The following is a 25,472-nucleotide window of genomic DNA, read 5'->3' on the forward strand; positions in this document are numbered from 1 at the left end:
CTAAAAGGGAAATCAGCAAAACTGGGGGTTTCACTGTGTAGGACATCAGCAGAGCTGGGAGCACTACTGAGCTGGGGATCAAAAAGCTGGGTGTAATACTGAGTAAGGCATCAGCAGAGTTGGAGGTACTACTGAACGAGGGATCAGCAAAGATGGGGGTACTACTGAGTAGGGCATCAGCAGAGCTGGGGGTACTACTGAGCAGGGATTCTCCTGAACATGGGAAATAATAAACTGTCAATCTGTCAATTGGGGATACTAGTGAGCTGGGGTTCTGCTGAGCACAGGGAATTTGTCTAGCTTCATTATGCTTCAAAAAAAGCATCACCGAAGAATCACAGAAGCCAAAAACACATCAAAAAAGCAATTTGAAGCGGTAGGCGCTTCAACAAGGTGTGCGGGGTGCGGACTGGAGCTGAGAAACTAGCAGACGTCACGCGGGGTGTGCAATATGGGAATGCTATAGCAGAAGGTGGACCGGAGAGAGAGGATCAGCAGAGCTGGGGGACCAGAGCAGGAGAAACTAGCAGATGTATTAGCAGCGTGGAAGCAATATAGTATGAGGTGAGTGGGGACCAGAGAGAAAGGAGAATCAGAAACTGAGAGGAGCAGCAGAGCTGGGGGTTACTACTGAGTGGGTGATCAGTAGAGCTAGGGGTACTACTGAATGGGGGATCAGCAAAGCTGGGGGTTACTACTGAGAGATTAGCAGAGCTGGGGGCTACCACCGAACGGGGGATCAGCTGAGCTGAGGGTTACTACTGAGTGGGAGATTAGCAAAGTTGGGGGTTACTACTGAGTGGGGGATAAGCAGAGCTGGGGGTTACAACCGAGCGGGCTATCAGCTGAGCTGGGGGTTACTAATAAATTGGAGATTAGCAGAGATGGGGATTACTACTGAACTAGGGATCAGCAAATCAGGGGGTTACTACTGAGTGGGAGATTAGCAGAGCTGAGGGTTACTACTGAGTGGGGGATCAGCAGAGCTGGGGGGTTACTACTAAGTGGGGGATCAGCAGAGCTAGGGGTTACTACTGAGTGGGAGATCACCTGAGCTGGGGCTTACTACTGAGCGGGAGATCAGCTGAGCTAGGGGTTACTAGTGAGTGGGTGATCAGCAGAGCTGGGGGTTACTACTGAGTGGGTGATCAGCAGAGCTGGGGGTTACTACTGAGCAGGGGAATCAGCTAAGCTAGGGGTTACTACTGAGCGGGGGATCGGCTGAGCTGGGGGTTAGCACTGCTTGAGTGATCAGCAGAGCTGGGGGTTACTACTGAGTAGGGGGATCAGCAGAGCTGGGGGTTATTACTGAGTAGGGGATCGGTAATAGCTGGGGGTACTACTGAACTACTCTATTAGGGACATTACAGCCAGAACTCATGCAGTCTGCGCGAATGTGTTTGACATTCATCCAATGAATGTTTCATAAATAGACCCCGCCCCCTGGTGCAGATAGGAGTGGCTTCCTTTAGAAGAAGAATCCTATGAAAGGAGATGATGCAGAGGTGATACATTGTGTATAATAAAGTCTGACTTACAATATTCCTCTCCATCTCCCTCTCCCGCTCCCTCTCTCGCTCTCGGTCGCGCTCTTCCCGCGCTCTCTGCTCGCTCTCCCTCCGCGCTCGCTCCACCTGCTCCGTCCTCTTCTTGGAAAGTTTGGAGCCTTCCAGCGGCACGAAGTACAGATCCGTCCGGCAGCAGGAATTATATCCCCGGTCCAGGTGTTTGTTAAACCTGCAGACAAAAAAGCAGCAATGAAATTGTCGCTATCAGGTTACGTTTACCCATTTTACAAAAAAACGCAGCGACTGAAAAACGCATACATGTGAACACGCCCCAAAGGAAAGCATGTTAGATAGACTGTAGTGCGTTTCTGCAAAAAGTATGGTACGTGCACTACAGGGAAGTTGCTTGGTACGTGCACCGCAGGGAAGTCACATGGTACGTGCACCGCAGGGAAGTCGCATGGTACGTGCACCGCAGGGAAGTCACATGGTACGTGCACCGCAGGGAAGTCGCATGGTACGTGCACCGCAGGGAAGTCACATGGTACGTGCACTGCAGGGAAGTCGCATGGTACGTGCACCGCAGGGAAGTTGCATAGTACGTGCACCGCAAGGAAGTCGCATGGTACGTGCACCGCAGGGAAGTCGCATGGTACGTGCACCGCAGGGAAGTCACATGGTACGTGCACTGCAGGGAAGTCGCATGGTACGTGCACTGCAGGGAAGTTGCATAGTACGTGCACCGCAGGGAAGTCACATGGTACGTGCACCGCAGGGAAGTCGCATGGTACGTGCACCGCAGGGAAGTCACATGGTACTTTCACCGCAGGGAAGTCGCATGGTACGTGAACCACAGGGAAGTTGCATAGTACGTGCACCGCAGGGAAGTCGCATGGTCATTCTGACCATGTGATTTCCCCGCGATTCCTACACCCTCAAACGCTCTGCGATTTTGCATATGTTGGGGTGCCATTGAGAATTCAGTTTCCCACAGCAGTGCGTTTTTCACTGAGGGTGGATTTGGGTGCAACCAGAACGCACGGCCCGCACTAGTATGAACCGAGCCCTGCTTCGCATCTATGCGTTTTTTTATTTGCAGGGTCACCACTGCAAATATTGACTCTTTGCAGAAACTTCATCTCATTGTCAGTAAGAGTAAGGACACCAGATCACACACATTATGGGGTGAACTGGATGGACTGGTGTCTGTTTTCAACCTCACAAACTATGTAACTATGTAACTATGTAACTTATGGAATGCTTGTAATGATACTTCAGTATCCCATAGTAACCTCTGACACAAAGATCTACAAACGGAGGCAGAAGACTTTGTGAGAGTCGTCCTCTAATCTCTCGGCCACGGCTGTACTTCAGAGGAACTTTATTTCTATTTCAGCACTACATAGATATGTATGCAGGGAACACAAGAAGATTTGTGTAAATTGTTAGCGTTACAATAAGATCAGACCGAGTCAGGGTGACGAAGGTACAAAATAGCGCAACGGCAACTTTTTCACAGCTTTGCTATCGCTAAAATTCTAAAGACGTTCCGTTCACTTATGTGAGCATTCGATGGTTGTGCGCGGCGTGAAGAAGTCTTCCAGATCATCGAACGTCATTGCTGGGATCTAAACCTAAACCTAAGAGCTTATTATGGGCAGGGGGTATTTGTATTATGTCTCTGTCTGTCTGTCTCTGTCTGTCTCTCTGTCTGTGTCTGTCTCTGTCTGTCTGTCTCTGCCCATCTGTCTCTGTCTGTCTGTCTGTGTCTGTCTCTGTCCATCTGTCTCTGTCCGTCTGTCTGTCTGTCTCTCTGTCTGTGTCTGTCTCTGTCCGTCTGTCTGTCTGTCTCTCTGTCTGTGTCTGTCTCTGTCCGTCTGTCTGTCTCTGCCCATCTGTCTCTGTCTGTCTGTCTGTCTCTCTGTCTGTGTCTGTCTCTGTCCGTCTGTCTGTCTCTGTCCATCTGTCTGTCTGTCTGTGTCTGTCTGTCTGTCTCTCTGTCTCTGTATGTCTGTCTGTGTCTGTCTGTATCTATCTGTCTCTGTCCGTCTGTCTCTGTCTGTCTGTCTCTCTGTCTGTGTCTGTCTCTGTCCGTCTGTCTCTGTCTGTCCGTCTGTCTGTGTCTGTCTCTGTCCATCTGTCTGTCTGTTTATGTCCGTCTGTCTGTGTCTGTCTCTGTCTGTCTGTCTGTGTATGTCCGTCTGTCTGTGTCTGTCTCTGTCCGTCTGTCTGTGTCTGTCTGTCTCTGCCCATCTGTCTGTCTGTCTCTGTCTGTCTGTGTCTGTCTCTGTCCGTCTGTGTCTGTCTGTCTGTCTCTCTGTCTCTGTATGTCTGTCTGTGTCTGTCTGTATCTATCTGTCTCTGTCCGTCTGTCTCTATATGTCTGTCTGTCTCTCTCGGTGTGTCTGTCTGTGTCTGTCTGTCTGTATCTATCTGTCTCTGTCCGTCTGTCTCTGTATGTCTGTCTGTCTGTCTCGGTGTGTCTGTCTCGGTGTGTCTGTCTCTGTCCGTCTGTCTGTCTGTGTCTGTCTTTTCTGTGTCTGTCTGTCTGTGTCTGTCTGTGTCTGTCTGTCTGTGTCTGTCTATCTGTCTCTGTCTATCTATCTATCTGTCTGTCTGTCTGTATCTGTCTGTCCCTGTCCGTCTCTGTTTGTCTATGTCTGTCTCTGTCTGTCTGTCTGTCTCTCTGTGTCTGTCTGTCTGTATCTGTCTGTCTCTGTATGTCTGTCTCTGTTCGTCTGTCTGTCTGTCTGTGTCTGTCTCTGTCCGTCTGTCTGTCTGTGTCTGTCTGTCTATCTGTCTCTGTCTGTCTGTCTGTCCCTGTCTGTCTCTGTCTGTCTGTGTCTGTCTGTCTATCTGTCTCTGTCTGTCTGTCTGTCCCTGTCCGTCTCTGTCTGTCTGTGTGTGTCTGTCTCTGTTTGTCTGTGTCTGTCTCTGTCCATCTGGCTCTGTCTGTCTGTGTCTATCCGTCTGTCTCTCTCTGTTTGCCTGCCTGTCTGTCTGTCTGTGTCTATCTGTCTGCCTGTGTCTGTCTATCTATCTGTCTGTCTGTGTCTGTCTCTGTTTGTCTGTGTCTGTCCGTCTGTCTCTGTCCATCTGTCTCTGTCTGTCTATCTGTCTGCCTGTGTCTGTCTGTCTACCTGTCTGTGTATCTCAATTATTTTACAATTTTATTTTACACTTTATTTTTTTTATGGGTAATCCACATTTAGTCAGTGAAGAACAGATCTGGACCCTTCCCCGATGTAGCTGTGCAGCAGCAGATCACTTCAAATACAAATCTGTTGCTGCCTGCTATGAGCCTACAATAGATCATTATATCAGTGATCTACCACTGTCCACAAGCTGCCTGCAATAGAGCAATATAGCAGCGATCTACTGCTAGCCGCAAGCTGCCTGCAATAGAGCAATATAGCAGTGATCTACTGCTGGCTGAAAGCTGCCTGCAATAGATCATTATTGCAGTGATCTGTTGCTGCAGTGAGAAGAGGATCAGAGGTAGAACAGCTCTGGCTGAACCTCCATACTGAAGGGGAGTGGCCTGATGTCCTTTGTGATGTCACTGCACCCCAGACAGAAACCTGCATTCTGTATACTTTGTAATGTTTGCATCGCCTATGGAGCAATCTGTAGAGACATTGAAATCCCAGGACCCGATCGTTTCAGATCACGGACAGCTGACGATCCCTGCCTCCACTCCCGCTGACACCGGGTGCCATTTTGAAAAGGTACTGGGATAAATACCCGCCAGTATAAGTATAGAAATCTCATTATATTACCAACTTGGCAAAACAGCATTGGGATTAAAAGGGGATGGAAGAAAGAAAAGTGAGCAGGATAATGATTGGACCATTGTAAGGAATCATAAGCTCCTCTATCGTCCAATCAGCAGGCTGGGGGTGGGCTGGTGCCCAAGCTGTACTGAATAATTGCAGTACAGAAAAGTAGAATCACCAACCTGGTTGTGCTGTTTGGCAGTGAGGTCAATTACAACGACTGAAAAGAATTACAAATCTTTTGCAGGCAAAACAGTTACATAGTTAGTCAAGACACAAGTCCATCTGGCTCAACCAATAAAAAACAAAAAAAAAAAAAAAACAGTAAAGAAAACCCAACCATACAATCCCCTATACACAATTCTATACCCTCCCCAACCATACAATCCCCTATACACAATCCTATACCCTCCCCAACCATACAATCCCCTATACACAATCCTATACCCTCCCCAACCATACAATCCCCTATACACAATCCTATACCCTCCCCAAAGATACAATCCCATATACACAATCCTATACCCACCCCAACCATACAATCCCCTATACACAATCCTATACCCTCCCCAATCATACAATCCCATATACACAATCCTATACCCACCCCAACCATACAATCCCATATACACAATCCTATACCCACCCCAACCATACAATCCCATATACACAATCCTATACCCGCCCCAACCATACAATCCCATATACACAATCCTATACCCTCCCCAACCATACAATCCCATATACACAATCCTATACCCACCCCAACCATACAATCCCATATACACAATCCTATACCCTCCCCAACCATACAATCCCCTATACACAATCCTATACCCTCCCCAACCATACAATCCCCTATACACAATCCTATACCCTCCCCAAAGATACAATCCCATATACACAATCCTATACCCACCCCAACCATACAATCCCCTATACACAATCCTATACCCTCCCCAATCATACAATCCCATATACACAATCCTATACCCACCCCAACCATACAATCCCCTATACACAATCCTATACCCTCCCCAATCATACAATCCCATATACACAATCCTATACCCACCCCAACCATACAATCCCATATACACAATCCTATACCCACCCCAACCATACAATCCCATATACACAATCCTATACCCGCCCCAACCATACAATCCCATATACACAATCCTATACCCTCCCCAACCATACAATCCCATATACACAATCCTATACCCACCCCAACCATACAATCCCATATACACAATCCTATACCCGCCCCAACCATACAATCCCTTATACACAATCCTATACCCTCCCCAACCATACAATCCCATATACACAATCCTATACCCGCCCCAACCATACAATCCCCTATACACAATCCTATACCCTCCCCAACCATACAATCCCATATACACAATCCTATACCCACACCAACCATACAATCCCATATACACAATCCTATACCCACCCCAACCATACAATCCCATATACACAATCCTATACCCGCCCCAACCATACAATCCCATATACACAATCCTATACCCTCCCTAACCATACAATCCCCTATACACAATCCTATACCCTCCCCAACCATACAATCCCATATACACAATCCTATACCCTCCCCAACCATACAATCCCATATACACAATCCTATACCCACCCCAACCATACAATCCCCTATACACAATCCTATACCCACCCCAACCATACAATCCCATATACACAATCCTATACCCTCTACAACCATACAATCCCCTATACACAATCCTATACCCACCCCAACCATACAATCCCCTATACACAATCCTATACCCACCCCAACCATACAATCCCCTATACACAATCCTATACCCTCCCCAACCATACAATCCCCTATACACAATCCTATACCCTCCCCAACCATTCAATCCCCTATACACAATCCTATACCCACCCCAACCATACAATCCCCTATACACAATCCTATACCCTCCCCAACCATACAATCCCCTATACACAATCCTATACCCACCCCAACCATACAATCCCATATACACAATCCTATACCCTCCCCAACCATACGATCCCCTATACACAATCCTATACCCTCCCCAACCATACGATCCCCTATACACAATCCTATACCCTCCCCAACCATACAATCCCATATACACAATCCTATACCCTCCCCAACCATACAATCCCCTATACACAATCCTATACCCTCCCCAACCATACGATCCCCTATACACAATCCTATACCCTCCCCAACCATACAATCCCCTATACACAATCTTATACCCTCCCCAACCATACAATCCCCTATACACAATCCTATACCCACCCCAACCATACAATCCCATATACACAATCCTATACCCTCCCCAACCATACGATCCCCTATACACAATCCTATACCCACCCCAACCATACAATCCCATATACACAATCCTATACCCACCCCAACCATACAGTCCCATATACACAATCCTATACCCTCCCCAACCATACGATCCCCTATACACAATCCTATACCCACCCCAACCATACAATCCCATATACACAATCCTATACCCTCCCCAACCATACAATCCCATATACACAATCCTATACCCTCCCCAACCATACGATCCCCTATACACAATCCTATACCCACCCCAACCATACAATCCCATATACACAATCCTATACCCACCCCAACCATACAATCCCATATACACAATCCTATACCCTCCCCTACCATACAATCCCCTATACACAATCCTATACCCACCCCAACCATACAATCCCCTATACACAATCCTATACCCTCCCCAACCATACAATCCCCTATACACAATCCTATAACCCCCCCAACCATACAATCCCATATACACAATCCTATAGCCGCCCCCACTATACAATCCCATATACACAATCCTATACCCACCCCAACCATACAATCCCATATACACAATCCTATAGCCGCCCCCACTATACAATCCCATATACACAATCCTATACCCACCCCAACCATACAATCCCATATACACAATCCTATACCCGCCCCAACCATACAATCCCATATACACAATCCTATACCCTCCCCAACCATACAATCCCATATACACAATCCTATACCCACTGTTGATCCAGAGGAAGGCGAAAAGTTGACATATACTATATTACCAAAAGTATTGGGGCGCCTACCTTTACACACACATGAACTTTAATGACATCCCAGTCTTAGTCCGTAGGGTTCAATATTGAGTTGGCTCCGCCCTTTGCAGCTATAACAGCTTCAACTCTTCTGGGAAGGCCGTCCACAAGGTTTAGGAGTGTCTATGGGAATGTTTGACCATTCTTCCAGAAGCTCATTCGTGAGGTCAGGCGCTGATGTTGGACAAGAAGGCCTGGCTCACAGTCTGCACTCAAATTCATCCCAAAGGTGTTCTATCAGGTTGAGGTCAGGACTCTGTGCAGGACAGTCAAGTTCCTTCACCCCAAACTCGCTCATCCATGTCTTTATGGACCTTGCTTTGTGTACTGGTCCAAATAGTTTGGTGGAGGGGGGATTATGGTTTGGGGTTGATTTTCAGGGGTTGGACTTGGCCCCTTAGTTCCAGTAAAGGGAACTTTTAAGGCATACCAAGACATTTTGGACAATTTTATGCTCCCAACTTTGTGGGAGGAGTTTGGGGATGGCCCCTTCCTGTTCCAACATGACTGCACACCAGTACACAAAGCAAGGTCCATAAAGACATGGATGAGCGAGTTTGGGGTGGAAGAACTTGACTGGCCTGCACAGAGTCCTGACCTCAACCCGATAGAACACCTTTGGGATGGAGTAGAGTGGAAAATGTGAGTCAGGCCTTCTCATCCAAAATCAGTGCCTGACCTCACAAATGCCCTTCTGGAAGAATGGTCAAACATCCCCATAGACACTCCTAAACCTTGTGGACAGCCTTCCCAGAAGAGTTGAAGGTGTTATAGCTGCAAAGGGCGGAGCCAACTCAATATTGAACCCTACGGACTAAGACTGGGATGCCATTAAAGTTCATGTGTGTGTAAAGGCAGGCGTCCCAATACTTTTGGTTATATAGTGTATATATATATATATCAATTAGCCATTAATTGGGCAAAACTTGCAGAAAATATTTAATCCCCAGCAAGAAGACCACACATATATCTCCTGATGCCCCGAATTACCTGGCAGACTGGCTGGCATGGCTTGGCGTGTCCACAAGTTTGGGTGGCGGGGAAGGGCTGCTGGGAGGAGGAACTGGGCTATCGCCTTCTGCTTCACATTCCTCGGGTGGCTCCTGTTTTATCTGCACGGGAGCTGGTGCTGGCGGGAGTGGAGCAGGAGGTGGAGCTGGAGGAGGAGCAGTGACAGAAGCGGGAGGTGAGGAGTCTTTAAAGCTCTGGGCGGGAGCTGGAGGAGGAGTGGAGACTGGAAAGGATCCAGGTTTATATGGGGGTGGGGGTGCATTTTTATAGGGTGGAGCTGGATGAGGGGGAGCCCCTTTGTAGCCTTGGTATGGGTAGTTACCATACCCTTGATTATTAGGAGGGTAATGGCAGATAGGAGCAGATGAGTGAGGTTGATAAAGATTATGAGTGGACTGAGGATTTGGGGGCTCCACTTGAGGGGAGTAGCCTACATTTCCACCCGCAGAGGATGGCTGGGATGGAAGATGTGAGGTACTGGTGGGCGCTGGTGATTGGCCTCCACTAGGCCCTGTCCCAGGGGTTGGCAACTGAGTGCTGCTCTGATGGTGGGAACTGGGGGACAGAAGAACATGAGGCGTGTGATGGCTGGGTTGAGGCACGCCCCCTGGTGGCTGGTTACTTTGTGGTGTTGGGGAGCGCCCCCTGTTTGGTAGAATGTGAGGATGATGGGAGTTATTCATATTATGATTAGGAGGTTGACCTTGTCCACCATTTGCCCCTCCATGAGGGTGCAAAACACTACTCTGGGATGCTGGAGTCTGAATAGCCCCTGCTGTGGGCATTGGGTGTGGAGGGTGGTTATTATGGGGGGATGGAGCACGAGTACTTCCATGATGAGAGTTACTGAATCCCCCACTAACATTTTGCCCCCCACCCACTTGTCCATTTTGGGGTGGAGGCTGAGGGTAGCGGGGAGCTCCTTCAATCCGTCCATAACTGAGCCCACCTTGTCCCCAAGAAGGATGGGGGCCGGGCTGTGGTTGTCCATACTTTCCCTGTGCGGGGTACTGATGGGGGTACCCAGATGGGTATTGTCCTGGGTAAGGGGGATATCGAAGTGTACAAGAAGAGGAAGGAACAGGCTGGCCCGATTTCTCTGCCGGTTGGGAAGTAAGTCCTGGAGAGGCATTGAGAGGCCGCAGGGCAGGGGGTGGCGGCAGGTTGTGAGATACATGGGGGTAAGAGGTGGTGGTAGAAGTGCTGGTAGGTAGAGTAGAGGGAGCTGTTGGAGAAGCCAAAGGTCTTGGAGAACCAAGTCCCGCTATAGGTGTGGTGGGTGGAGGTTTGGCTTGGGAGGCTGGCGCAGGCCCAGCTTTGACCATCCCACCAGTGCTGGGGTACAGCTGTGGAAGTTGAGGAGCTTGGTACGGTCTTGAAGTCTGAGGTTCAGTCTGTGGAGGTGCTTGGGAAGCCTGGGAGGGGGGTGGAAGAACAGGGGGATTAGAAACCGGTGAAGCAGGAGGTTGGGGTGACCCGGGACCCCTATACAGGGAAGGAAAGGATTTTGGTGAAGGAATGGAAGATGCATCGCTCTCGCTATCCCCACTATGCAGGCTCGGAGATGTGCTGCGGTTGTCCTGGTCAATGTCCCTTGGGTCACTTCCACCATCTTCATTACCGCTCTGTCCATCCAAACTTTCCTCATCGGGGGGAGGACGGGGAACCTCTGGAGACTGCAGAGAAAAAAAACATCATTAGGAAGATAACATCTTGAAATGGATTTATTTCATCCACCCCTCCTTGAAACCAACAGATTGCTTATAAAGAATATTTGGTTGGACCAGCGGTGGGCCAATGTGAAATCTAATATAGAGAAGGGAAGGGATAGAACCCCTGTCAGGCTTTATTATTGTCTGCCTCCTAACTGAGGAGATTCACCCTTTCTATTTGTCACCGGAAACCGAAAGTGAGGGAAAAACTGAAATTTCGAGTTGTCATGGTAACAGGAACAGAGAGGGAATCTTTCAATAGGAACAATTGTTATAGTGACAACCAAAAAATAATTTCCCTTCCTTTGAAGAACATCTCCAGCTCAGTGTGTATTGGCATGAGCAGCAAGCTGTAGATATTAGAATAAATACAAGAATAAGAATAACAATGGTGGTCACTGGTAGAAGGACCACATTCCACTGGTGGTCATTGGAAGAAAGGCTCTTTACCACTGGCAGTCATTGGAAGAGGGCCCCATTACACTGGTGGTCATTGGAAGAAGGAATCTATTACAATGGTGGTCATTGGAAGAAGGGTACTATTACAATAGATGGTCATTTGAGGAAGGGCCCCATTCCAATGGTGGTCATTAGATGAAGGATACCATTACACTGGTGGTGATTGAAGGAAGGGTACCAATACAATGGTGGTCATTTGAAGAAGGGCTCCATTACACTGGTGGTCATTGGAAGAAGGGTACCATTACAATAGTTGGTAATTTGAAGAAGGGCCCCATTACACTGGTGGTCATTGGAAGAAGGGTACCAATACAATGGTGGTCATTGGAAGAAGGGTACCATTACAATAGTTGGTAATTTGAAGAAGGGCCCCATTACACTGGTGGTCATTGGAAGAAGGGTACCAATACAATGGTGGTCATTTGAGAAGGGTACCATTACAATGGTGGTCATTTGAAGAAGGGCTCCATTCCACTGGTGGTCATTGGAAGAAGGGTACCATTACAATGGTGGTCATTGGAAGAAGGGATCTATTACAATGGTGGTCATTGGAAGAAGGGCCCCATTCTGCTGGTGAATATTGGAAGAAAGGCTCTTTACCACTGGCAGTCATTGGAAGAAGGGCCCCATTACACTGGTGGTCATTGGAAGAAGGGATCTATTACAATGGTGGTCATTGGAAGAAGGGTACCATTACAAGAGTTGGTCATTTGAGGAAGGGCCCCATTCCACTGCTGGTCATTAGATGAAGGATACCATTACACTGGTGGTGATTGAAGGAAGGGTACCAATACAATGGTGGTCATTTGAAGAAGGGCTCCATTACACTGGTGGTCATTGGAAGAAGGGTAGCATTACAATGGTGGTCATTGGAAGAAGGGCCCCATTTCACTGGTGGTCATTGGAAGAAAGGCTCTTTACCACTGGTTGTCACTGGAAGATGGACCCTATTACATTAGGGGTCATTGGAAGAAGGGTAAAATTACAATGGTGGTCATTTGAAGAAGGGCCCCATTCCACTGGTGGTCATTAGAAGAAGGGCCCCATTACACTGGTGGTCATTGGAAGAAGGGTACCATTACAATGGTGGTCATTGGAAGAAGGGCCCCATTACACTGGTGGTCATTGGAAGAAGGGCCTCATTCCACTTTTGGTCATTGGAAGAAAGGCTCTTTACCACTGGTGGTCACTGGAAGAAGGACCCCATTACACTAGAGGTCATTGGAAGAAGGGTACCACTACAATGGGGGTCATTTGAAGGAGGGCTCCCTTCCACTGGCGGTCATTAGAAGAAGAGCCCTATTACAATGACGGTCATTAGAAGAAGGGCCTCGTTCCACTGGTGGTCATTAGAAGAAGGGCCCCCTTATAATGGGGGTCATTGGAAGAAGGGTAGCAATACACTGGTTGGACATTTGAAGGAGGTTCCAGATCCAGAAGTTTCAGGAACCCTCTGCATCGCCCATTGCAACCAAATCCAAAAGCTTTGGAAAGGTCTTTGCCACCTATAGCAACCAGATCCAAAAGCTTCAAGAACTGTCTGTGTCTCCCATAGCAACCAGATCCAAAAGCTTCAGGAACTGTCTGCATCGCCCATTGCAACCAGATCCAAAAGCTTCAGGAACTGTCTGTGTTGCCCAGAGCAACCAGCATGTGAGTTGGGGAAGCTGAAATTCAGGTGAGACGACTGGCAAGACCCTATTTATACAGGCATGGGCCTAGGTGTCCCAACCCCAGATGAGAATGCTGATGACGTCGGCGTCTCTCACCTCCATCTTGGCTTTCTTCTGTGTTTTCCCCGCTTCCCCTTCACTCTCGGAGGAATCTTTTACCCTTTCCCGTTTGCTGCTCTTCGGGACTGAATCGTCCATGCGGCCTTTCTGTTTGGAGGGAAAAAAAAAGAAGAATAAATGTGGAATTTACACAGCCCCACCCTTCTTTCTCTCCATCTCCGACAAGGAAACATAAAGATCAATACTGATGTCTTAATGGCGTAACCCATGGCAACCAGATCTCGTCTCTTAAATGTGGCGCTAGTACAAGATGGAATCCTGTTCGCTTATTACTCATCACCATGAGCCTCATTCCGAGGCGGTCTGTAAATTATGGCGGCAATAAATCAGCGGATTCTGGTAGCTGGGTCAGCATTGTTTATGGGCGGATAATCCAACATGGAGCGTTTACCTGCAGGTAAGGACGGACGATCGCCCCGGGATGCAAACATCGGCTTCCAGAGGTGATCACTGTCCCTAACCACAGGTATTCGCTACTGGTGTGATTACTCGCCACAAATATGGCCGCTGTCAGCATGTCATCCATTTACATGGCCACAGCTAAATGTAAAGAGCTGCAAGAATCCATAGACCGGCACTAATCCCCCCTGAAGCAGCCCAAAAGCTTTAGGAACTGTCTGCGTCGCCCATAGCAACCGGATCCAAAGGCTTCAGGAACTTTCTGCAAATCCCATAGCAACCAGATCCACATACTTCAGGAACTGTCTGTGTCACCCATAGCAACCAGATCCAAAGACTTCAGCAACTGTATGTGTCACCCATAGCAACCAGATCCAAAAGCTTCAGGAACTGTATGTGTCGCCCATGGCAACCAGATCCTAACACTACAGGAACTGTCTGTGTCACCCATAGCAACCAGATCCAAAAGCTTCTGGAATGGTCTGTGGCACTCATAGCAACCAGATCCAAAAGCTTCAGGAACTGTCTGTGTCTCCCATAGCAACCAGATCCAAAAGCTTCAGGAACTGTATGTGTAGCCTATAGCAACCAGATCCAAAAGCTTCAGGACTGTCTGCCTCACCTATAGCAATCAGATCCAAACACTTCAGGAACGGTCTGCGGTACCCATAGCAACCAGATCCAAAAGCTTCAGGAACTGTCGGCATCGCCCATAGCAACCGGATGCAAAGGCTTCAGGAACTGTATGTGTCACCCATAGCAACTAGATCCAACCGCTTTAGGAACTGTCTGTGTCGCCCATGGCAACCAGATCCTAACGCTAAAGAAACTGTCTGTGTCACCCATAGCAACCAGATCCAAAAGCTTCAGGAACTGTCTGTGTCGCCTATAACAACCAGATCCAAAAGCTTCAGGAACTGTCTGCATCACCCATAGCAACCGGATCCAAAGGCTTCAGGAACTGTCTGTGTCACCCATAGCAACTAGATCCAACCGCTTTAGGAACTGTCTGTGTCGCCCATGGCAACCAGATCCTAACGCTACAGGAACTGTCTGTGTCACCCATAGCAACCAGATCCAAGAGCTTCAGGACTGTCTGCGTCACCCATAGCAATAAGATCCAAACAGCTTCAGGAACGGTCTGCGGTACCCATAGCAACCAGATCTAATATTTTCAGGAACTGTCTGCGTCGCCCATAGCAACCGGATCCAAAGGCTTCAGGAACTGTATGTGTCACCCATAGCAACTAGATCCAACCGCTTTAGGAACTGTCTGTGTTGCCCATGGCAACCAGATCCTAACGCTACAGGAACTGTCTGTGTCACCCATAGCAACCAGATCCAAAAGCTTCAGGAACTGTCTGTGTCGCCTACAGCAACCAGATCCAAAAGCTTCAGGAACCACCTGCATCGCCCATAGCGGCCAGATCCAAACACTTCAGGAACCATCTGCGGTACCCATAGCAACCAGATCTAATAGCTTCAGGAAATGTCTGCATTGACCACTGCAACCAGATCCAAACACTATAGAAACTCTCTGTGTCGCCATTAGAAATCAGATCTAAGAGCTTAAGGAACAGTCTGTGTCTCCCATAGCAACCAGATGCATAAGCTACAGAACTTTCTGCATTGCCCATAACTGTCTGCATCGCCCATAGCAACCAGATCCAAAAGCTTTAGGAACTGTCTGCATCGTCCATAGCAAACAGATCTAAAGCTTCAATAATTGTCTGTGTTTCCCATAGCAACCAGATCCAAAAGTTTCAGGAACAGTCTGCATCATCCATAGCAACGAGATCCTTGCTGTCACTGCTGGATGTGCTGATGGCACCCGGGGACCCGTGCTCTATGTTTGGCTGGTGGGCTCACGCTCTCCTTTTTCTTTTAGGAACTGTCTGCATCATCATAGCAACCAGATTCAAAAGCTTCAGGAACTGTCTGTGTCCCCCATAGCAACCAGATTAAATTGCTTCAATAATTGTCTGAGTCGCCCATTGCAACCAGATCCAAAAGCTTCATGAACTGTCTGCATTGCCCATAACATTCAGATTTACAGATTCAGGAACTCTCTGTGTCTTCCATAGCAACCAGATCCAAAAGCTTCAGGAACTGTCAGCATTGTCCATAGCAACCAGATCCAAACTCTTTAGGAAATATCTGCATTGCACATATCAACCAGATCCAAAAGCTTCAGGAACTGTCTGTGTCGCCTACAGCAACCAGATCCAAAAGCTTCAGGAACCACCTGCATCGCCCATAGCGGCCAGATCCAAACACTTCAGGAACCATCTGCGGTACCCATAGCAACCAGATCTAATAGCTTCAGGAAATGTCTGCATTGACCACTGCAACCAGATCCAAACACTATAGAAACTCTCTGTGTCGCCATTAGAAATCAGATCTAAGAGCTTAAGGAACAGTCTGTGTCTCCCATAGCAACCAGATGCATAAGCTACAGAACTTTCTGCATTGCCCATAACTGTCTGCATCGCCCATAGCAACCAGATCCAAAAGCTTTAGGAACTGTCTGCATCGTCCATAGCAAACAGATCTAAAGCTTCAATAATTGTCTGTGTTTCCCATAGCAACCAGATCCAAAAGTTTCAGGAACAGTCTGCATCATCCATAGCAACGAGATCCTTGCTGTCACTGCTGGATGTGCTGATGGCACCCGGGGACCCGTGCTCTATGTTTGGCTGGTGGGCTCACGCTCTCCTTTTTCTTTTAGGAACTGTCTGCATCATCATAGCAACCAGATTCAAAAGCTTCAGGAACTGTCTGTGTCCCCCATAGCAACCAGATTAAATTGCTTCAATAATTGTCTGAGTCGCCCATTGCAACCAGATCCAAAAGCTTCATGAACTGTCTGCATTGCCCATAACATTCAGATTTACAGATTTAGGAACTCTCTGTGGCTTCCATAGCAACCAGATCCAAAAGCTTTAGGAACTGTCTGCATTGTCCATAGCAACCAGATCCAAGCACTACAGGAACTGTCTGTGTTGCCCATAGCAACCAGATTCCCACCCTTTTAACCATGCAAGTTACAGGGTGAAATGAAGGATCTGGTTGCTAGGGGCAACAGGCAGATCATTGTATGAGGCCCTTTATTTGTCTTTCTCACCTTGGCAGGTGGCCGGCCCTTCTCACATTTGCTGTCACTGCTGGATGTGCTGATGGCACCCGGGGACGCCCTCCCCCGCGCTCTCCGTTCCTCCCGTGGGCCCACGCTCTCCTTTTTCCTTCCGCTCCTCATCGACATCTTCACAGAACCGAGCAGGGAGAAGACGGGAAAAAATGGCGGTTAGCGGTGGCGGTTTATATTTTGTTACGTCACAATTACATTTTAAGACAATTCAGATTCCAGGCCTCCCGGTGACCCTGAAAGTGAACCCTTCCGGCCCCACTTACACCGGCCCCCTGCGCTCGATTTACACCGGCCTCCTGCGCTCGATTTACACCGGCCTCCTGCGCTCGATTTACACTGCCCCCCTGCGCTCGATTTATACCGTCCCCCTGCGCTCAATCTACACCGGCCCCCCTGTGCTCGATTTACACCGGCCCCCTGCGTTCGATTTACACCGGCCCCATGCACATGATTAACACCGGCCACCTGCGCTTGATTTACACCGCCCCCCCCCTGCGCTTGATTTACACTGGCCTCCTGCGCTTCATTTACATCGCCCCCCCCCTGCGCTTGGTTTACACCGCCCTCGCCCCCCCCGCGCTTGATTTACACCAGCCCCCCTGCGCTTGATTTACATCGCCCCCCCCCCTGCGCTTGATTTACATCGCCCCCCCCTGCGCTTGATTTACATCGCCCCCCCTGCGCTTGATTTACATCGCCCCCCCTGCGCTTGATTTACGTTGGCCCCCTGCGCTTGATTTACACCGGCCCCCCTGCGCTTGATTTACACCGGCCTCCCTGCGCTTGATTTACATCGCCCCCCCTGCGTTTGATTTACGTCGGCCCCCTGCGCTTGATGTACACCGGCCCCCCTGCGCTTGATTTACACCGGCCTCCCTGCGCTTGATTTACACCGCCCCCCCGCGCTTGATTTACATCGGCCCCCTGCGCTTGATTTACACCGGCCTCCTGCGCTTGATTTACACGCCCCCCCCCCCCTGTGCTTGATTCACACAGGCCTCCCTGTGCTTGATTTACACCGCCCCCTGCCCTTGATTTACACCGGCCTCCTGCGCTTGATTTACACGCCCCCCCCCTGCGCTTGATTTGCACCGGCCCCCCTGCGCTTGATTTACACGCCCTCCCCCTGTGCTTGATTTACACCGGCCTCCTGCGCTTGATTTGCACCGGCCTCCTACGCTTGATTTACAGAGGCCCCCCTGCGCTTGATTTACATCACCCCCCCTGCGCTTGATTTATATCGCCCCCCCCCCCTGCGCTTGATTTACGTCGGCCCCCTGCGCTTGATTTACACCGGCCTCCCTGCGCTTGATTTACATCGCCCCCCCTGCGCTTGATTTACACCGGCCCCCCTGCGCTTGATTTACATCGCCCCCCCCCCCCCGCGCTTGATTTACACCAGCCCCCCTGCGCTTGATTTACATCGCCCCCCTGCGCTTGATTTACATGGCCCCCCCCTGCGCTTGATTTACGTCGGCCCCCTGCGCTTGATCTACACCGGCCTCCCTGCGCTTGATTTACACCGGCCTCCCTGCGCTTGATTTACACCGCCCCCCCCCCTGCGCTTGATTTACACCGGCCTCCTGCGCTTGATTTACACCGGCCTCCTGCGCTTGATTTACACGCCCCCCCCCCCCTGTGCTTGATTCACACAGGCCTCCCTGTGCTTGATTTGCACCGCCCCCCCTGCGCTTGATTTGCACCGGCCCCCCTGCGCTTGATTTACACGCCCCCCCCCCTGTGCTTGATTTACACCGGCCTCCTGCGCTTGATTTACACCAGCCCCCCTGCGCTTGATTTACATCGCCCCCCCTGCGCTTGATTTACATCGCCCCCCCCCCCTGCGCTTGATTTACGTCGGCCCCCTGCGCTTGATTTACACCGGCCCCCCTGCGCTTGATTTACACCGGCCCCCCTGCGCTTGATTTACATCGCCCCCCCTGCGCTTGATTTACACCGGCCCCCCTGCGCTTGATTTACATCGCCCCCCCCCGCGCTTGATTTACACCAGCCCCCCTGCGCTTGATTTACATCGCCCCCCCTGCGCTTGATTTACATCGCCCCCCCCTGCGCTTGATTTACGTCGGCCCCCTGCGCTTGATCTACACCGGCCTCCCTGCGCTTGATTTACACCGGCCCCCCTGCGCTTGATTTACACCGGCCTCCCTGCGCTTGATTTACACCGCCCCCCCCCCTGCGCTTGATTTACACCGGCCTCCTGAGCTTGATTTACACCGGCCTCCTGCGCTTGATTTACACGCCCCCCCCCCCTGTGCTTGATTCACACAGGCCTCCCTGTGCTTGATTTACACCGCCCCCTGCCCTTGATTTACACCGGCCTCCTGCGCTTGATTTACACGCCCCCCCCCCCTGTGCTTGATTTACACCGGCCTCCTGCGCTTGATTTGCACCGCCCCCCCTGCGCTTGATTTGCACCGGCCCCCCTGCGCTTGATTTACACGCCCCCCCCCCTGTGCTTGATTTACACCGGCCTCCTGCGCTTGATTTACACCAGCCCCCCTGCGCTTGATTTACATCGCCCCCCCTGCGCTTGATTTACATCGCCCCCCCCCCTGCGCTTGATTTACGTCGGCCCCCTGCGCTTGATTTACACCGGCCCCCCTGCGCTTGATTTACACCGGCCTCCCTGCGCTTGATTTACATCGCCCCCCCTGCGCTTGATTTACACCGGCCCCCCTGCGCTTGATTTACATCGCCCCCCCCCGCGCTTGATTTACACCAGCCCCCCTGCGCTTGATTTACATCGCCCCCCCTGCGCTTGATTTACATCGCCCCCCCCCTGCGCTTGATTTACGTCGGCCCCCTGCGCTTGATCTACACCGGCCTCCCTGCGCTTGATTTACACCGGCCCCCCTGCGCTTGATTTACACCGGCCTCCCTGCGCTTGATTTACACCGCCCCCCCCCCTGCGCTTGATTTACACCGGCCTCCTGCGCTTGATTTACACCGGCCTCCTGCGCTTGATTTACACGCCCCCCCCCCCCTGTGCTTGATTCACACAGGCCTCCCTGTGCTTGATTTACACCGCCCCCTGCCCTTGATTTACACCGGCCTCCTGCGCTTGATTTACACGCCCCCCCCCCCCTGTGCTTGATTTACACCGGCCTCCTGCGCTTGATTTGCACCGCCCCCCCTGCGCTTGATTTGCACCGGCCCCCCTGCGCTTGATTTACACGCCCCCCCCCCTGTGCTTGATTTACACCGGCCTCCTGCGCTTGATTTACACCAGCCCCCCTGCGCTTGATTTACATCGCCCCCCCTGCGCTTGATTTACATCGCCCCCCCCCCCTGCGCTTGATTTACGTCGGCCCCCTGCGCTTGATTTACACCGGCCCCCCTGCGCTTGATTTACACCGGCCCCCCTGCGCTTGATTTACATCGCCCCCCCCCCGCGCTTGATTTACACCAGCCCCCCTGCGCTTGATTTACATCGCCCCCCCTGCGCTTGATTTACATCGCCCCCCCCTGCGCTTGATTTACGTCGGCCCCCTGCGCTTGATCTACACCGGCCTCCCTGCGCTTGATTTACACCGGCCTCCCTGCGCTTGATTTACACCGCCCCCCCCCCCCTGCGCTTGATTTACACCGGCCTCCTGCGCTTGATTTACGTCGGCCCCCTGCGCTTGATTTACACCGGCCCCCCTGCGCTTGATTTACACCGGCCTCCCTGCGCTTGATTTACACCGCCCCCCCCCCTGCGCTTGATTTACACCGGCCTCCTGCGCTTGATTTACACCGGCCTCCTGCGCTTGATTTACACGCCCCCCCCCCCCTGTGCTTAATTCACACAGGCCTCCCTGTGCTTGATTTACACCGCCCCCTGCCCTTGATTTACACCGGCCTCCTGCGCTTGATTTACACGCCCCCCCCCCTGTGCTTGATTTACACCGGCCTCCTGCGCTTGATTTGCACCGCCCCCCCTGCGCTTGATTTGCACCGGCCCCCCTGCGCTTGATTTACACGCCCCCCCCCTGTGCTTGATTTACACCGGCCTCCTGCGCTTGATTTACAGAGGCCTCCCTGCGCTTGATTTACACCGCCCCCCCTACACTTGATTTACACCGGCCTCCTGCGCTTGATTTACACTGGCCTCCTGCACTTTATTTACATCGCCCCCTGCACTTTATTTACACTGGACTCCTGCGCTTGATTTACACCGACCTCCTGCACTTTATTTACACCGGCCCCCTGCACTTTATTTACACTGCCCCCTGCGCTCGATTTACACCTTGAATATCCGCCATTTCAAACACGGTCCCTCCTAGGACAATTGAAGGTATGGAGGGAGGACGGGGGGGGGGGGGGGGGTAATGGAGGGGGAGGTACAGGGGGGGCACTCACCGAGTCTTTGTTCTGTCGGGTTTTCATATTGTAGGGTGGAGGAGCCCCATTTCTTCGACGGGATCAGATAACGTAAACTGCCCCACAGACCCGCGCCCCACCGGCCAGGCTGATAAGGAGTATGGGGGGGGGGGGGAGGGGACCAATATCCGGGCAGGTAAGGCCTACCTGAGAAGAGAAAAAAACCCTTTTTAGTTTCAGGACAATTATTCATTTCAAATCTCTAGAAAAGAATAAAAAATACATATGAGGGACATAGGATTTGTATTTCTGTCCATCCACTCCTGGGATTTACACAGCTCTGCCACACAGCACAGAGAGGTCAGTGACCTTTCTATCCCTTTTTGCAGTTAGAGCGTATCTAAAATCCAAGAACAGAAATATAACGCATTTCATGTATTATTGGTAATTAGATGTGGTGGCGGCATTTGTTTTATTTCAGGCTTTTTTTTTTTTTCACTTTATTTTGACCCTGTGATCCTGCCAATAACACACTTCCTGTCTTAGGGTGACAACGCTCACTGACTGCACTGTATCTATGGAGAAGAATGTGGGAGCGGCGGCGGTAACTATGAGGGTTCCTGCATGCCGGACGCTTAGACATTGTTCATATATACATGTCGGCCAGGAGCGCTGGCAGCGGCCAATGGGGCTCCTGTACTCCGGATGCTGACACTTTCTTATTACTGACATGCCAGGAAGGAGCGCTGGCAGCAGCCAATGGGGTCCTGGTACACCGGACGCTTATACATTGTTGGTGTTGAGATATCAGTCAGCGGCGACCAATCGGATCCATAGATGCCAAATGCTTTTATATTGCTGGGTCAGGAGCAAAAGTGGCGACCAATTGGATCCCTGGATCCCTTGATGATTGCACATTTCTGGGTCAGGTGCAGCAGCGGCGACCAATTGGATCCCTGGATGCCGAATGCTTTTATATTTCTGGGTCAGGCGCAGCAGTGGCGACCAATTGGAGATGCTTGCACATTGTTGGGTCAGGCACAAAAGCGGGGACCAATTGGGTACCTGGATCCCTTAAAGCTTGCACATTGTTGGGTCAGGCGCAGCAGCGGCGACCAAATGGGTCCCTGGAAGTCAGATGCTTGCACATTGCTGGGTCAGATGCAGCAGCAACCCACTGGATCCCTGGATGCTTTTATATAGCTGGGTCAGGTGCAGCTGTTGCGACCAATTGGATCCCTGGATCCCTTGAAGCTTGCTCATTGCTGGGTCAGGTGCAGCAGCGGCGACCAATTGGATCCCTGGAAGCTGCATGCTTTTATATTGCTGGGTCAGGTGGAGCAGCGGTGACCGACTGGGTCCCTGGAAGTCGGATGCTTGCACATTGCTGGGTCAGGTGCAGCAGGGACCCATTGGATCCCTGGATGCTTGCACATTGCTGGGTCAGGTGCAGCAGCGGCGACCAACTGGGTCCCTGGAAGTCGGATGCTTGCACATTGCTGGGTCAGGAGCAGCAGGGACCCATTGGATCCCTGGATGCTTGCACATTGCTGGGTCAAGAGCAGCAGCGGCAACCAATTGGATCCCTGGATGCTTTTATATTGCTGGGGCAGGAGCGGCGACCAACTGGGTCCCTGGAAGTCGGATGCTTGCACATTGCTTGGTCAGGAGCAGTAGCGACCTATTGGATCCCTGGATGCTTGCACATTGCTGGGTCAGGTGCAGCAGCGGCGACCAACTGGGTCCCTGGAAGTCGGATGCTTGCACATTGCTGGGTCAGGTGCAGCAGCGACCCATTGGATCCCTGGATGCTTGCACATTGCTGGGTCAAGAGCAGCAGCGGCAACCAATTGGATCCATGGATGCCGGATGCTTTTATATTGCTGGGTCAGGGGCAGCAGCGGCGACCAATTGGATCCCTGGATGCTGGATCCTTCACATTGGTGGGTCAGGTGCAACAGCGGCGACCAATTGGATCCCTGGATGCTTTTATATTGCTGGGTCAGGGGCAGCAGCAGCAGCGACCAACTGGATCCCTGGAAGTCGGATGCTTGCACATTGCTGGGTCAGGCATAAAAGTGGTGACCAATTGGATCCCTGGATGCCGGATGCTTGCACATTCTTGATATTAATATGTCGGCCAGGAGAAGCGACAGCCAATAGGGTCCCTGCTTGCCCGAAGCTTACACATTATTGATATTGACTTGTCGGCCAGGAGCCCCAACTGTGGCCAAATGGTTCCCTGGATGTGGGACACCAACGCATTGTTTTTACTGATACTGGCCAGGAGCAGCGGCCAATAAGGTTCCTATATGCTGGACGCTTACACATTCTTAATGCGGACATGCCAGGAAGGAGCAGCAGCGGCCAATTGGGTCCCGGTACACCGGATGCTTCTTCACTGGGTCAGGTGCCGCAGTGGCTGGATGCTGAGTGGTTGCACATTCTTGATATTGACTTAGTAAATGAGGGGGAGCTCTGCTGACTTCTATCATCCAATCATGTGCAAGAAAAAATGCAAGTGGTTCCCCCAATCCTAAAAACTTGCTGCACGTGGCAGTCTCTCCACTTGTGAATACCTGGGTGTGCCGCTGTACTCACTCTGTCCTCCTTGCTGCTCCTCAGCACTCCATCTTACACCCAACTCCTCTGCTAGCATGGCTCCTCATATTTAAGGGCTGACCTGTCCACCCTACCAGAGCATTCTGCCTGAGGATTGGCCAAGTTCCCTCAAGTATGCAGATCAGTCCCTCCTGGCCTCCGCCCACTAATTTCTAGAAGCTTCTCCAAACTTCTACATCCAGGGGGAGGTACCAGAGATCTGTCTCTGTGAGCCATCCAGCCTGACCTGCAGTAACCCAGACCCACTTTTTAGACTTTTTGTAAGTTAGGGGTTGATTTATTAAAGGCAAATAGGCTGTGAACTTTGCAAAGTGCAGTTGCTCAGGAGCTTAGTGTTGTGCCAGTGTCATTTCAGTCCTGCCCCCCCCCCCCCCCCTGGCTAGCCGCCGCTGAGCTCCTTCCCCTGCCCCTACCCGCACTCACAGCAGGGACAAGGAGACGACAAGAGGCAGAGGGGAAAGAGCCGGGAGGAGGTGCGCTGTGTTGTGCTCTCCCCTCCTGTTTCTCAGGAGCTTAGTGTTGTGCCAGTGTCATTTCAGTTCTGCCCCCCCTGGCTAGCCGCCGCTGAGTTCCTTCCCCTGCCCCTGCCCACACTCACAGCAGGGACAAGGAGACGGGAAAAGCAGAGGGGAAAGAGCCGGGAGGAGGTGCGCTGTGTTGTGCTCTCCCCTCCTGTTTCTCAGGAGCTTAGTGTTGTGCCAGTGTCATTTCAGTTCTGCCCCCCCTGGCTAGCCGCCGCTGAGTTCCTTCCCCTGCCCCTGCCCACACTCACAGCAGGGACAAGGAGACGGGAAAAGCAGAGGGGAAAGAGCCGGGAGGAGGTGCGCTGTGTTGTGCTCTCCCCTCCTATTAGAAGAGCGCTGGTCTATACAACACATGAGACCGGGTCGCTCTTACTGTAGATCGCACTTTACTCACACTCTCTCCTCCAAAGGCTGCTCGCCTCCCGGCAGCAGGAAATGTGGATAGGGGGAGGTGTGAGTACAGTGTGATCTACAGTAAGAGCGATCCGGTCTCATGTGTTGTATAGACCAGCGCTCTTCTGATAGGAGGGGAGAGCACAACACAGCGCACCTCCTCCCGGCTCTTTCCCCTCTGCCTCTTCTCGTCTCCTTGTCCCTGCTGTGAGCGCGGGTAGGGGCAGGGGAAGGAGCTCAGCAGCGGCTAGCCAGGGGAGGCAGAACTGAAATGACACTGGCACAACACTAAGCTCCTGAGCAACAGGAGGGGAGAGCACAACACAGCGCACCTCCTCCCGGCTCTTTCCCCTCTACCTCTTCTCGTCTCCTTGTCCCTGCTGTGAGCGCGGGTAGGGGCAGGGGAAGGAGCTCAACAGCGGCTAGCCAGGGGGGGGGGGGGGCAGAACTGAAATGACACTGGCACAACAGTAAGCTCCTGAGCAACAGGAGGGGAGAGCACAACACAGCTCACCTCCTCCCGGCTCTCTCCTCTCTGCCTCTTCTCGTCTTCTTGTCCCGGTTGTGAGTGCGGACGGGGGGAGGGGCAGGGGATGGAGCTCAGCGGCGGCCGGCCAGGGGGGCAGA

The 25,472-nt window shown here is 51.3% G+C and overlaps 1 protein-coding gene across 3 annotated transcripts in view; it reads right to left on the reverse strand.

The window, feature by feature from the left end:
• The window catches only part of ATN1 (atrophin 1), an 83,739-nt gene that overhangs the window by 29,745 nt on the left and 28,522 nt on the right, over positions 1 to 25,472 (reverse strand). For all 3 annotated transcript variants that reach the window (XM_082267373.1, XM_082267372.1, XM_082267371.1), the window contains exons 2-6: positions 21,346 to 21,513; positions 16,960 to 17,097; positions 13,413 to 13,523; positions 9,452 to 11,148; positions 1,539 to 1,737 (exon numbers count right to left, since the gene is read on the reverse strand). In XM_082267373.1, coding sequence (XP_082123499.1) covers positions 1,539 to 1,737; positions 9,452 to 11,148; positions 13,413 to 13,523; positions 16,960 to 17,097; positions 21,346 to 21,372 — 2,172 coding nt within the window. In that variant the 5' untranslated portion in view covers positions 21,373 to 21,513. The remainder of the gene's footprint in view (positions 1 to 1,538; positions 1,738 to 9,451; positions 11,149 to 13,412; positions 13,524 to 16,959; positions 17,098 to 21,345; positions 21,514 to 25,472) is intronic.

This window comes from Pelophylax lessonae, assembly GCF_965119305.1.
Source record: "Pelophylax lessonae genome assembly, chromosome: 9".
In the NCBI taxonomy this organism is placed as follows: Eukaryota; Metazoa; Chordata; class Amphibia; order Anura; family Ranidae; genus Pelophylax; species Pelophylax lessonae.